Raw genomic sequence first — 14,884 nt, forward strand, 5'->3', positions numbered from 1 at the left:
ATGCTTAGAACAATGCCTGCCACATAGTAAATAGTCAATAAATGTTAACTTTTATTGACATGATTGATATTATTACTGAAGACTCATTCTTTCTCTTTATATATACATTTTAATACCCACTATACGTCAGCACTAGAAAAACAGCAATGAGTGTGTTCCCATCCCTGCCTTCATGGTCCTGGTGGGGAGAGAGTCAAATTCTCGGAGATTATGTGTGAGATCACTGGCCTGGGGTGGTGCAGCTTTACAGGAATCACACAGACTCTGCATGGGTCCAAATCGTGATTTCTATGAATTTAGTCGTTTGCAGCTTCCTTGATCTCTGTATATTCCTGTCCTCATCTGTAAGATAGAGACATCAACTTTATTTTTATAATGCATCTAAGTGCTCAATAAACATTAACTTAGTATAAAAGGTGCTATAAAATCATTCATTTGTTTCACAAATATTTGTTGAGTAATTACCATATGCCAGGAGCTTGCATAGCGTTGATGGTATAGTCTGGAAAAGACAGATGAAAACCCCGCCTTCGAGGAGATCCTAGAGGGGCTGGGGTGGGGAACAGATGGCAAATAAATGAAAATGGTAGGTTGAGCTAAGAATTAGATGGAAAATCAAAATAAATATGTTCCAGAGCTACACTGTCCAATAGAAATTTGTGGCTCCACATATGAGCCATGTATACAATTTTAAATTTCCTAGAAGGCACATTACGTAGGTAAGATGGAACAGGTGAAATTACCTTTAGTAGTATATTTTATTTAATCCCATAAAGTATATCCAAAAGATGATCATTTTAACATATAATAAATATAAAAATTACTTATGAGACATTTTACATTCTTTTTTCTATTATGTCTTCAAAATCTGGCATTTTATTTGTTACAGCAAATTTCATTTTGGTCTAGCCACATTTCAGAGGCTCGAAAGCTACATGTGGCTGTTGGCTGCCGTATTGGACAGGGCAGGTCTAGAGTGACTGGGTGTCTGCTTTAGGTTGAGTGTCAGGGAAAGCTGAGACTTAATGACAAAGAAGGACCCAACAAAGATTTGGGGGAAGCCATTCTGTGTAGAGGATAGAACCAAGGAAAGAGCTCAGGGCAAGAATGGGCTTCCTGTGCTAATTGAGAACAGGTCTGGGCCAGAGCCGAGAGGACAAAGCAGACAGTCAAATGAGGTTGGAGAGCTACAAGGAGCCAGATCTTGTAGGAATTTAGAGTTCATAGTGAGGAGCGTGGATGAATTCCTTACTATGTGTTGAGAATCAATGGAAGGGTTTAAGTAGGAAGTGATAAGATTAAGCTATCACTGGCTGCTGCGCACAGTGCAAAATGTGAAGAGGCAAGACTGGAAGCAGAAAACCATTGGAGATACATCTGGTCCAAATTTGGAAGGTCAAGCATGGCTTGGAGGAAGTGTGTTATAAAGAGGACTTATCCAGGCAAAGCTGAGATGGGATTGTAAGGCACAGAAGGTGTTTTAGACCCATCTTCTTCAAACTTTGTTGATTACATAATTCATTCAATTAACAAAAGCAACTCCTAATATCTTTATATTTAATTATTCATTATACATGTGCTCTTCTATCAATGCATATATTACAGTATCATATTTTAGTAGAAGTTGTTTTCTTATTTACTCCAGATCCATACCCAAGTTAATATGTTTTAATATTTTTGCCTTCACTTCACCTCACCCTGTTTTGGAAATGACTGTAATTGCACAGGCTAAGGCCTGAGGATATAGCAAAGCATGACCCATGTGAACAACAGTAGCGCAAAACATTGGGAGGGCAGAGAGTGAATCGGGAGGTGAGCGTGTTCAGAGCTGTTTCTGGAGATCTACGCAAGGGCTAGATCCTGAGGCTCTTATAGGCCGTGGGAAGGATTTTGATATCTTTCTCTATATGATGGGAGGCCACTGCTGGGTTTTAAGCTAGAGAAAGTATCCAGTATTTTGGTGAGCACTTTCATTTTTCTCTTCTTGTCTTTAACACGTGCAAAGCAAGAACAAATGAAAGGGTTTAAAGTAAGAACATTTATTATTGGTTAGAGTATTCTCCTTTCCTTCCTCTCTACTTTCTCTAATTAAGTTCTGTGACTTGAAAACTCCTGCTGATAAAGGCCATAGCTTTGATCACAGAGAGAAATTTCATTCCGGGAAAGACTGCACACCAGCTCACCCTGACCCCTACCTCCTCCGCTCCAGAAGAAAAATGCTGCCTGGGAGCTAATCCAATAAAAAGCGCCCAGTTATACTGAGACGTAGAAATGTCCATCAGAAGCTTTCGGACAGGAGTACGGACACTTTTAAAAATACCGATTCATATTTCCTTTTATTCGCATTCTTTGTTCATTTATATAAAATTTCCTGGAAATGATGTAAGAAGCAAAGCTGTTCATTTTTCTTTGCTCCAGGTTCTCCTCCATTAGGCAGGCTGGCCATGGAGGGGCTGTTTCTCTACCCAGTATTTATGGTAATTTATGGTATTTATGGTAAAAATGCTCAGTAATTAACAGTCACACTTTATGCTTAATTTGAAAATATGTGTATGTGAAATAATATTTTTAAAACAGCCAATTTTAAGCTTCGTACTTATACAATTTTTAGCTTCATATTAGAATTAAAGGGAGAATAGGCTCTTTGATGTTAAATTTCTGGTCATGGTTAAAAGAGGTGTTTTTTGCTCATCTCTTTAAACCGCAGCCAGAGATGTATGGTCAGAAAGTCACTTTCTAATAAAGACTAGTTGGAAAAATGGACAATAGTGTTGGAACGTTGAGAGAAATATTATGCGGGCTTGCAAAATCCCGTGTCCTGGCCTCGTTTGAGAGGGAACATTTCTTCTTCCTGGTCTGCCAGAGCCAGTTAGCCCATCCCCTGCCTGCTCTGCTCGAGCTCGCTTATGTTGCCCAGGGCTGTGCTGGATTGGAAGGCTGCCTGGCTTTGTGCACTTGCTAGGTCAGAATTACTGTCCGTGCTCAGTCATTGGAAGCACACCCCGTCTACAGATTTATCCACTCGGTTTCTCGTCTGGGCTTCTGGAGTTGAAAGAGCAGCCTGTTCGAATGGGAATGCGACAGAGGGCTCAGCGAGGCTGGCTTGATCAACACTGTCTGCCCATTGTGCTCAACATGACAATATAGAATAGCGTTTGTGTCTGAGGACAGACATAGCCACCAGACTCCAGCAACAACTGCAACTACAACAGTGATAGCTACCATTTATTGGGTATTTTCTATGTGCTCAGCGCTAAGCTAAATATTTTCAAATACTTTTTCACGAAACCTTCCCATGCCCTTGTGAGCTAAGTAGCATCACTTCGTAAAATGAGAGTGCTTGTCCTGAAGTCGCACATTTCCTGGGTGTGAACGCTGTGTTGACCACTTCCTAGCTGTGTGACCTCGTGAGAATGGCCTGACTCCTGGAGGCCCATGTTTTCCTGTCTTTAAAATGAGGGTAACAATAGTAGTGCCTATTTAGAACTGCTGTGTTAAGTAGGGTACTGTAATGCCTGGTTCATAGTACTCTGTAAGAGTTAGTTGTCGACTTTGCTTTGCTAATGAGGATGTATAGGGACAAGGAGGTGAAGTAACCTAACTTGCTCACGCTCACACAATCAATATTTCCTCTGGCCTTACCAAAAGATGAAACCACAGAAAGTAGAGTGGAAAGGGTGGCAGGTAACAGATAACGTAACAAACTGTTTTCCGGTATGCTAGTGGGTTATCCAGAGTTCCATGGGGAACTAAACAGTGATTGTCCAACACTAGGTAAAGGTTCATAGCTGGAATTTTTATCAGTTGTGGTACAAATGGGAGAAAATCCAATTAAAAGGAAGGTATCGGCTCATGAGATTCAAAGACAGAGGAGCACATCTGGCTGGAGGGATGGCTTGTTGCAGGAGGCCAGATGACATTGGCAGGAACTGATTCTCTCTTCTCAGGCGGGCTCTCCTGCTTCTTGAGGTTGCGAGATGACTGCAGCTGTTCCAAAACTCATATCCTTTCAGATTCTTATCTGGTGGGAGAAAGCCAGTGTCCTCCTCTTACCTAACAGTTGGAGAAACACTCTGAGTCTGGCTCTCACTGGCCAGAATTAGGTCATATGTCCATCATTGAACCAATCATGTGGCTCAGGAGATGGGGTAGGCTAGTTGGCTTAGGCTATTCAGATTGCTTTCTTGAAGCTGAGGATGGGTCTACCTCACACGTACCAACAGAGCAGAGACAGTTGCACAGAGGGAATTTGGAATGCTGTTTAGCAGTGGAAGTGAACGGATGCCAAGTGGCACAAAAAGTAGAAATCCACTAGACTACTGAATACGTAATGAGGAGACTCACCTATGAAGCCTCAGAGAAATCTACTTCCTTACTTTTCTTCTCTGTTTAACTTTTCTTTCTGCAAAATATACTTATTCAGAGAATCAAGGAAAAAAAAGATTTATCACCCTCAAGGGGAAACAGCCAACTGTAATGCAACATTTTCTATTTTCTGCTGGTCCTCTGAATATTGTAATACATCAGTTCTACTCAGACCATCATCACATTTAATGGTGATTAGCAGAAACTCAAAAGGAACCAACTGACCTGGACAATTATAGTTTGTTAAAAATATGAATTGTGAATTTCCTCATTTTGAGAATCAATTTGAGAAGCTGATTCTGCCATTTATCCACTGTTTATTTAACAATGGTAACAGCAGCCAATGCGTTAAATATAGGCCCACTAAGTCTTCACCTTTGGGACAGTGAGAGTGTAAAAGTGGATTTGGTGAGTGTGGCATTTTTAGTAGTATTCTGCCATAATGAAATCCTGAACTTTGCTTTACTATTTCAAAAATACACACTCTTTTTTTCCTTTTTAAAGAAATTTGCTGTGAAGGATAAACTCCATTTCAGTGATGCGTGCTAGATTGTGGCCTCAGTCGTTGCGTGGTCTTGGAGAAGGGGGTCACAAGAGTACCTGGCAGCTGGAAGAGTAAGAACAGGGATGTAGAGGGATGAAGGAAGGAGAGAGGAGCAAAAGGGAGCATTTGTGGAGCGTGAGGTGTGTAGAGGTTGTGCATTGACTGTTTCTTCCTCATAACAAGCCCATGGTGTTGGTTTGTTTTGTGGACACTGCTGGACGTCTAACTGATACTCATTTCTCCTTATTTACCAACAGATCCCAGGTTGTTTGGGGTCTGGTATACCCAGCTAAAACAACTACATTTCCCAGCTTCTCAGCTTGGGCTCAGTCACCCGATGGGGCTTCTGGGAAACTCTTTAATAAGGGGCAGAGTCTAGTGGCAACTTGTCTCCTGCCCTTTTCTCAGAGTGTAGCAAGGAGAAGTTACCCAGGTTGAGCAGCCATTTTGGGACTACAAGCTAACAAGCCACAGTAATTGGTTTTCTGTTACATTCAGCTGAAAACAATTCCTAATGAGTAAAATGATAGTAATAGTAGTTTATTGAGCTTTAACTGAGTGTGTGCTATCTTCCAGGCACTGTGTCGAATGCTCTATGTTCATTATTTCATTTACCTTACTCTACAATCCTTCCCACAAGCATGTTGTTAACGATACAACAATATCCTGCTTTTACAAATTAGGAAACTGAAGCTTAGAGATTATGAGTAACTTGTCCTTGAGTGGTTAAGTGTGAACGTGGGTCTGTTCCATAGCAAAGCTTCTGCTCTTAAGAAGATGTAAGTTGACTTTTTATAATGAACTTGGGTTACCTTGGTAGGTAAAATTGGATGAAATAATAAGTTAAAGAAATAAGCAAAAACTCTGCCTCCTAGGATGTGTTCAGGACTATACTCAATTTCAGAAGAAATATGGAAATTACATAGTTTATTTCACAGAGCAGAGCAGAGAAGTTAGTTCCATTCCTTTGTCCCAAATCTTAAAACTAGTCAGCATCTGTGGCCAAGAATGGCCTCCAGGGTTTGGGAAAACTAATCCCATGGACTGCTTAATTAGCTGTGGACTAATAAACTAGCAGTGGGAATTAACTCACTTGCTCCTTTTCATTGTTCACCATGATTTCTCTATCACTGACAGACCTTATGAATCTGTCTCTTTCACCTCCATATCATTGACAACTTTGGTTTGAGAAACATATGTTCAAGTCTCATCTCTGCCACTTTACTTTCTAATTGACGTATCTAACCTCAGAACTTCAGTTCTATAAAGTGGGAATAACCATGATACCTAGCCAATAGGGCTGTTGTAGGAATTATGGGAATTAACGGGTAATTGACAGATAGTAGATGATCAGTAAATAGTAATTCTAGATGACCGACACATAGTAGGTCCTCAAAAATGAGCTATGATTGCTTAAGACGTTATTCCAAAGAGTCAAAAACTTAAATGCCCTTGGGGCAAGTTGCCAACATCAGTGAGTGAGGAAGGCCTGGGAGGGATTGTGTAAAATAGCACCTGCCATGTCTCACTAAGCAGTTACTTTGCATACCCTGCTTGGGGATCCAGCTTTCTCAGTTCTTCCAATTTTTAAAGAAAAATTGGATATCCAATTTTATGTGAAACTGGATTAGAAAATATTGGTTCATTTATTTTTTTAAAATGCTCTGTGAGCAAGAGAATCTCCATATCCATTTACAGGCCACCATTTTGCCACCACTAATCATTCATTCATTTCGTTTGTTCAGTCAACAAACTGGAGAGGTTGAAGGTAATTCAAAAGTGAGTCACAGAAGGGCTGGAGAATAAGATGTTCAAAGGAAGATAAAAGACACTGAGATTATTAAAATTGGAGACGAGTGAGCTGTGTGTTGGCTTATTAATAGTTTTCAAATAGCTGAAAGGATTTTAAACAGTTGATGTTGACTAGTTATCTTTTATCTCCTAGAGAACAGTACGAAAAGAAAGTGGATTCATTCTTAAGGGGAATAATGATGAATAAACATGAGGAACATGTTCTGGATACTGGAAGTTATTAAGTTTTAGATTGAACAGGAGAAAAGGCTATGGACTCATTTGGTAAAGACTTTTAAAAAACAAGACAGGTTATCAGAGGGATTTGTTTGTGTGGTTTGTATGACCTTGTAATGACCCTCTATCTGGAATTATGAGGCTGTGATTACTTATTCTGAAGGCATTCAGTAGCTGCACCTAACTTTTCGTGCTTGCTGTTCACTGCAGGGTGCAATTGAAGGGAAGAACCGAGAAGTCCTTAGTGATCTTGGGTTCTGATTTCTTGAGAGAGTCTTTTGGCCCTCGTATGCCGTGACTGCTCCAGTTAATGAACACCCACTTTGAATACACGGCTCCTTTTGGAGATGTAGAAAAAAAATTTCCCCTGGGGAAGTCACACCTTCCAGCTTGACAGATGCCAACTTGACATTTTCCTGCTCTTTCATTATTCTGAATAATTCTGCAAAACCCTCCTCATTCCAGTCCTGTACTGAGCATGAGAATTTGCCTTTTCCACTTGTCAAAAGATGTCAAGAGTTTCTAGGAGTCCAGGGTCATACGTACTTCAGTTTTCAGATGAAGAGGAATTCCAAGGATTCCAGCAATGGCAGTAGATCTCTTTCGGTACTAACATTGGTTCAGGTGTGTTTTAAAAATACGAAGTGTAACAGGGTCTTAAATATTCTTTTTTCTTTTGCTTAAGAACTTCAAGTTATTTTAAAATATATGGAGGGTTGCCTAGTAACTGCAGCTTCACCAGCAGTGTAAGAGTAGTTTGCTTTTTTTTTTTTTTTGCTGCAGAAAGGCAGTCAGGGAAGAGTAATGGGAGAGAGGGTTCATCACATAAATGACAAACAAGGTGTATTTTGGGGGCTTGAGAGCCCATGACACTGATGTTAGAGGGAACATGTAACACTAGGTTCTGGTCTGAGGCAGGGAGGAGCAAGTTCAAGGAAATCATCTTCCACTTGACCTTTGAGTATGATGAATAGTTTGAGTGAAGTGTATCGTATCGTAGGGAGTTGAATTGTGAAAATGTTCTCTCTCGCCCTTCTTCCCTCTCTTCCTTTCTTCCATCCTTCCTTTTTAAGTGTATTAGTCTGCTCGGGCTGCCATAGGAGAATACTACAGACTGGGTGTCTTAAACAACAGAAATTTATATTCTCACCGTTCTCGAGGCTGGAAGTCTGAGCTCTGGGTGCCAGAAGGGCTGCTATCTGGCGAGGCTTCCCTTCCTCACCAGGGCACTGCTTTCTCGCTGTGTCCTCACATGGCTTCTCCTCTGTGCTCGTGGGGAGAGAGATCTCTGGTGTCTCTTCTCCTCTTATAGGGACACCAGTCCTATCAGATTAGGGATCCACCCTTATAACCTCATTTAACCTTAGTCAATTCCTCCAAATACAGTCACATTGGGGATAGGCCTTCAGCACGTGAATTTTGGGGGGGGCACAATTCAGTCTGTAACAAAAGCATAGATAGTCTCAGTGTTCCATATCCCTGACTTCAGGCTGTAAGATATGGATTGATTATAACTGATTTCAGAACTAGCTTTCCTCTTTTTCTTAATTCTGCTTCTTTTAACCTAATGGGAAATGATTAACCAGTGATCAAGATGAAAGTCTAGTTGGTGCCATCACCTGTTTTTACTGAGTCAGTCGAGGTTTGTAACTAACTTGTCGAAGGGCTGAATATTGAACTTCGCCGAGTTATGTGGGGATCCTGGGAGTTTTCTGAACTTATGGTAATACTCAGTGCACCTTTCTGTAGTCAAGGACACATCATGTTTCTTCTCTCTCACTCTTTTTTAACACTCTTTGACCTGTAAAGAAGAAAACTTAGGGAAAATGCAATTTAAGTTCATGGAACCATTAGTACCATGTGATACAGGACACCTACACTTGATTCATTTAAAAAGCATTTATTGTCATCTCCCAGCCAGGAACATGTCCTAGGGTAATATGATGAACAAGACAAGCAAGGACCATGCCCCTAGAACGTTCTTTCCCACTTTATTAAATCTCCATCTTCTAGAAGTAGAAGGGCACTGTACCTTGAAAGAAGTGTTTTTTAGGGAAGGGAAAATGGATTAACGGTGTACCCAGCAGGCTGGTTTGGTTCACAGTGGTCTTAGGTAGGCTGTGGGCACATGTCTTTTCAGGAACAGCAGTTACCATGTAACCTTTCGGAGAGACGATGACTTTGTTCTTTCTACTGAATGTTCTTTGGCATCTCTGTTGGGAACAAAGCCCTGCATTGGTTGAATCATTGGTCCAGCCTTTTCCATCTTTTCTTCCATATTTTTCTTGTGTTACCTTGAAGTCCCATGCCATGATCATCCATCCTTCTCCTTTCTGTGTCTAGCTGACTCTTCCTCAATTTCTACCCTATTGATGCCTCCTCGTTCTGATTTGGGAACATATACCTCTGCCATATTTTATTATTAATTTTAATTATGTGAGTAATGCATAGCACATTCTCATTCTAGGAAGTTAAAACATTACAAATAAATGCCAAGGCCAGTGTCCCTTGGCAATATCCTCTTGCCTTTGATTCCTTACCAGGGGTAACCATTCTTATCAATTTGCCTACTATAGTTTCAGATGACTTCTAGGCATTTGCATAAATATATGTATCCCTGGAAATACAGTTATTGGGTATGTGTGTTCTTTTACATGAATGGTATCCTTTATGGAGTGTTCTGCAAGATGTTTTATTTGCTTACCTAGAGAGAAACACATGTGTATAAACAGAGATATAATAGGATGACTGTTGCATCATAGTTTGTAGTGGTGAAAAGTTAAAAACAACATATATTTCCATTAAGAGAGGAGTGGCCAAATAACTATTCATTATGCACACTGGAATTCTATACAGTTTTAAATAGAATGAAGATATAGAAGGAAGGAGATAGAGAATAAATGTATATATACTGACATGGAGAGATCCCTGCTATACTCTTCACATCATATCCGTGTTTCCATCAAATTATTTATGGCCCAATACTGAAATTGTTGATACGTGTTCCTCCTAGATTAGAGTGGGAGCATGTGGAGGGTAAGAGTTGAAATTTTTATTTCTGTATTTCTAACCTACCTTTGCTCAGAATGGGCTTTTAATAAGGACTGCTGCACAAGTAAAAAAAATATTAAATGAATGAATAAATAAATGTGTTATACTTGAACAAATAAATGAAGAATAAGTACATAAATACATTTTTAAGAATTGGAAAGAATTTTGTTAAGTTACAATAGTTCTGGATCAGTCTTCAAAATTATGGATTCAGTTTTCAAAAACAGAAAATCATTCCAAAAATATTTGTCTGAAAGTGTGCCTTTTAAAAAAAATTAATGATACATATGTTGTTTTCCTGTTGCTGGTATAACAAATTATCACAAACTTGGTGGTTTAAAAGAACACACATTTGTTATCTTACAATTCCGGAGGCCAGAAGTCTGCATGGAGCCTCATTGGGCTAAAATCAAGGTGCCAGCAGGGCTGCGTTTCTTCTGGAAGCTTCAGGAAAAATTGCTTCCTTGCATTTTCCAGATTCTAGAGGCTGCCCTCATTCCTTGGTTCTTGGCCCCTTCCTTCATCTTCCAAGTGCGTTGCTCCAACCTCTGTTTCCATTGTCACATCTTTTTTTCTCACTTTGCCCTCTTGCCTGACTCTTACAAGGACACATGTGGTTACATGGTTACATTGTGTCTACCTAGATAATCCAGGGCGTTGTCTCCATACCAAAATCTTTAGCTTAATCACAGCTGCAAAGTGCCTTTTGCCATGTTAAGGCAACATCTTCACAGGTTCTGGGCATTCAGATGTGAACATCTTTGGGGAGACATTTTTTTGTCTACCATAATATATCTTGTTGCTATTGATTACTAAATTTTTCTTTGAGATCTTATAATGAGACACATCTACTAATGTCACTTCAGGTGCATATTTGTAGAGTTTTGAGCTTATGTTCTCTCTTACTTATCCCATTTCAGAAAGTTAATTTACCAGGTAGACAAATCCTTTCTTATAGTGGTTGCCAATGAAACGAGGCATGGTTTAACCAAAGAGAGCATACCATGATGGGTTTTGTACCTCCTGTGGAGCTGCTAGCGACCCAGAAATGTGTGCTAGTAATACAGAGAAGTCAGATTGCTGGCAATCATCCAGTTTTGTCAGATGATGGCATAAGTGTCTAGAGTATGCTTTTATGCAATTCCATGATGCTGCGGTAATTGGGTAATGCATTAGCTGACAGTAGTCCCTGACACAATCCATCTCTTTCTAGCTCTAGTTACTTCTGACTCTTAAAGTGGACAGGGGAAGCAAAAGGAAAGGTGTGTATAATAGTAAAGTGTTCACTTGCAGTGTGTCATGCACCCTTAGGCTAAAGATAGACAGCGTCTCAGAATCCAGCTCTCATATTCTCATTTCCTTGTATGTAATTCCTTAAGTGGGCAGAAATGGGCCTGATTATATAACCCTGCTATAGAGAGAAGAGGAGCTATATTTAAATATGCATGTGGAGAACCCATTGTCAGCTACAGATACATATTTAATTACGGTAAGAAAAAAATCCCTGAATTTGAATATGATGTGGGGGTTGATTTTATTCAAATGAGGGTTCTAATTCAGTCTAAAAAGAACTGAGCAGTGTTGTTTAAATGATTGCCCCTTAGGAGACAGTATGTGTATATGTGTCTGTACCCCGGCTTTATTTAGAGACGCTTGTACGGCACTTGGAAAGACATAAGTGAGAGAAGAAAATAATTTAAATTTAACTTTGGAAATACTCTAGCTTCAGGGATATTTTATTGTCTTCCTTGGGTCTGGTAGACTATGCTGTCACATCTGACTTGTATCTTCCTCTTCTAACATCCTGTGCGAAGAGCTTTATCCTCACAAAATCTCATGTCCCTCCAGGTGATAGAGATGGGACTCCAACTCAGATGGTTTGACCCCAGATGTGTGCTCTACACTGACCCCAAATCTAGCCTAGCCATAAGTGATGACTAAATTAACATAGGTTTTCACTCCTTCATTCATTCAATTATTTAATAGGCACTTACTACTAACTATGATCAGTCTCTGCTCACAGAACACTCCTGACACCAAATGTGTGTGGGATTTTCTCACATCAATCAATTCTCCAACTCTTTCAACACCAACTGGTGTCCTACAATCCAATTCAGTTCTGACGCTGCCTGGATTTAGTGCAGACCCCGCAGATTAAAGGCTCCCCCACAAGACTGGCCCCTACTTCAGATGCTATCTGCAAGTAGTAGGTCTCCAAGGTTACCTACATTTCTGTTGGACTGGGCTACAAATTGGGGGTTCCCATGACCCTCCCTCAGGTTTGATAATATGTTAAAACAGCTCACAGAACTCAGGGAGATACTTTACTTCTGCTACTGGTTTATTATAAAGGATATTGTAAAGGAGACAATTGAACAGCCAGATGAAGCGGTACACAGGGTGAGGTCTGGAAGGGTTCTGGGTTCAGGAGCTTTTGTCCCTGGGGAGCTGGGGTGTGCCACCCTCCAAGCATGTGGATGTGTTCACAAGCCTGGAAGCTCTCTGAACCCCATTGTTTAGTGGTTCTGTGGAGGCATGATTGATTAAATCATTGGTCGTTGGTGATGAACTCCGTCTCCAGTGCTTGACCTCCCTCAACCTGCTAATCATGGGGTTGGTTCCTCTGGCAACCAGCCCTCATCCTGAAGCTCTCTTGGGGCCCACCTGGAGTCACCTCAGGAGCAGAAACTCAGGTATTGTTGAAAGGGGCTTATAATGGGTAATAAAACATGCTCCTCTCACCTCTGTCACTCAGGAAATGACCGGGGTTTTAGGAGCACTGTTCTAGGAAGCAGGGATGAAGCCCAAATGTATATTTCTTCTTATATGACAATATCACAGTACTAAAGATCACGATTTTTGCTAGACTGGGAAATAGGGAAGTTAGATTTAGTTCCTGCCCTCAAAGCATTCTCAGGCTGGGGGGGAATGCACTTCTAAGCCAGTAATTAAGTTTCTAACTTCTTTGCTTTTATCCTGTAACACTGAATTTAAAACAGGTTTTTCTCAGAAGCAATTCTGTCTTTACAAACTGTCTCCTGGGCTCAAAATGCCTCATATTATCAAGTTTCTTGAAAGCCTTGCATTCACTTTTAGATACAACATATACCAGGATTCATGTCTTTTGTTCTATAATAATCCTTCAATTTCTTTTATTTACTTGAGAATTTGAAAATATATGTTGCCGTGTACAAAATCTCTAAAGAATTAGCAGGGCTTATTTGATTCAAATATGACTTCCTACCCTCTGCGCAAGGCTAAACCACTGAGTTTAAGAGATTTGACTTCTGACACCTTCTGTGTCTCTTGTCAAGGTTTTATTAGCATTTGGTTAACTCGCTTGGACTAATCTGGCCTCAGTTTCTTCACCTGGAGTAATGGGCATAGGTCTAGATTCTTACAAGGATCGAATGTTATTGTGTAGGAATTCTCTGAAATAAAATAATGCCATAACAGGTTTAAGGTCTGAAATAAAATGAAGCATCATGATTTGGGCAACATAGGATACCAAAATAGCCTAACTTCTATGTATGCTGGTGTCACACAACTTGCATTTGAATTATATAGTCTTTGAAGTCCATATGCCTACTATAGATGCTGGCTTTCACATTTACAAGCTGTGTGGCTTTGGGTAATTTATTTAACGTCTCTGAGCTTTAGTTTCCTTATTAGGAAAATAGGAATAATAATAGGTGTTCCCTTCTAGGATCAGTGATGCCGAAGGTGCTGGTGGGGATGATAGAGCGATGATGGTGGTGATGTTGATGAGAACGCCTCACAGTTAGTAAGCCCTTACTTTTTGCCAGGTCCCACGCTGAATACTCTGCATGCATCACCTCCTAGTACTCAGTGACCCTCTGTGGTTGGTGCTATTATAGTTCCATTTTTTTAACTGGGAAGGTCGAGGTTTAGTGGAGTTAATTAACATGCCCAGGTTCACTTAGGTAGGAATTAGCACATCTAGGACTGCAGTGGAGGCTCAACTGACTTCACTATGTACCATGTCTCATTTAATGGTTTTCTTGTAGTCTAGTGATTTGAGCTACATTCTCTTCCATCAAGAGCTCAGAGGTATGAAGATTGAGAGATAGAATAAATGTTCAATGTTTAGCATTCATCCCATAGTAAATCCTACATAAATACTAGATATTTAATTAATATTAGATATATTTCTTTTCTGCTTATAAATTATAATCTTTATTTATTCCATTTCTATTGTTGCCCTTAACATTTAAAATCCAGAAAGGCTTAAATTATTTCTTCTCCTGCATAGAGACACAAATGTTTTCAGTGCCCATACATTGAAGAGGAAGGGATAGCAAGATTTCTGTAATATCCCCTGGAAGGCAGAAACAAATTCTTCATTTAGCTCAAAGTTTCAAGTTTAAATATGACTTGCACTCATTTTTTTCAGATAACTAGCTTGCATTTTAAACAAATATCATTAAGTGTATAAAATCATCCTTTTGTGATTCAGTTAAGAAAGAGAAATGAGTTGTTTAAACATGATGCTATACCAGTTCATTTGAAAGTGAATGATGCATTCAATAACTGTATTTGTGATTTTGGCTCTGTGCTATGAAATAACCAAGTTGTCTGATTTTATCTTTGAATTAATACTTGTTTTGGCTTCAAGGAGATGTGATATATTAGAAATTGCAGATTATCTGTGGCAAATCCGACTTGTAGGCTTTTAGTAACACCCTATTTCAGATTGCGGAGAGAAAGAATTCTGTTATCTTTGCATTTCGGTCTTTGAAAATCAAGTGTGTTCTGACTTCTGCAGTGCACGTCCCTCCCCGCTGATGTGCTTTGACTTACAGCTTCTGCTGAACATCTGGACTCTGGTTAAAGGCTCATGTCCTGGGGTCCCTTCTCTTCCAGTTGATTGGACCA

The 14,884-nt window shown here is 39.9% G+C and overlaps 1 protein-coding gene across 3 annotated transcripts in view; it reads left to right on the plus strand.

The window, feature by feature from the left end:
* The window catches only part of DOK5 (docking protein 5), a 152,682-nt gene that overhangs the window by 23,460 nt on the left and 114,338 nt on the right, over window positions 1-14,884 (plus strand). The window contains exon 1 of one of the 3 annotated variants that reach the window (XM_070486157.1): window positions 11,409-11,477. The exons of the other annotated variants lie outside the window; for them this stretch is intronic. Coding sequence (XP_070342258.1) covers window positions 11,430-11,477 — 48 coding nt within the window. The 5' untranslated portion in view covers window positions 11,409-11,429. Of the gene's footprint in view, window positions 1-11,408; window positions 11,478-14,884 lie in introns of those variants that run through there. 3 annotated transcript variants of the gene reach the window in all.

The sequence above is a fragment of the Equus asinus genome, chromosome 15 (genome assembly GCF_041296235.1).
Source record: "Equus asinus isolate D_3611 breed Donkey chromosome 15, EquAss-T2T_v2, whole genome shotgun sequence".
Lineage (NCBI taxonomy): Eukaryota > Metazoa > Chordata > Mammalia > Perissodactyla > Equidae > Equus > Equus asinus.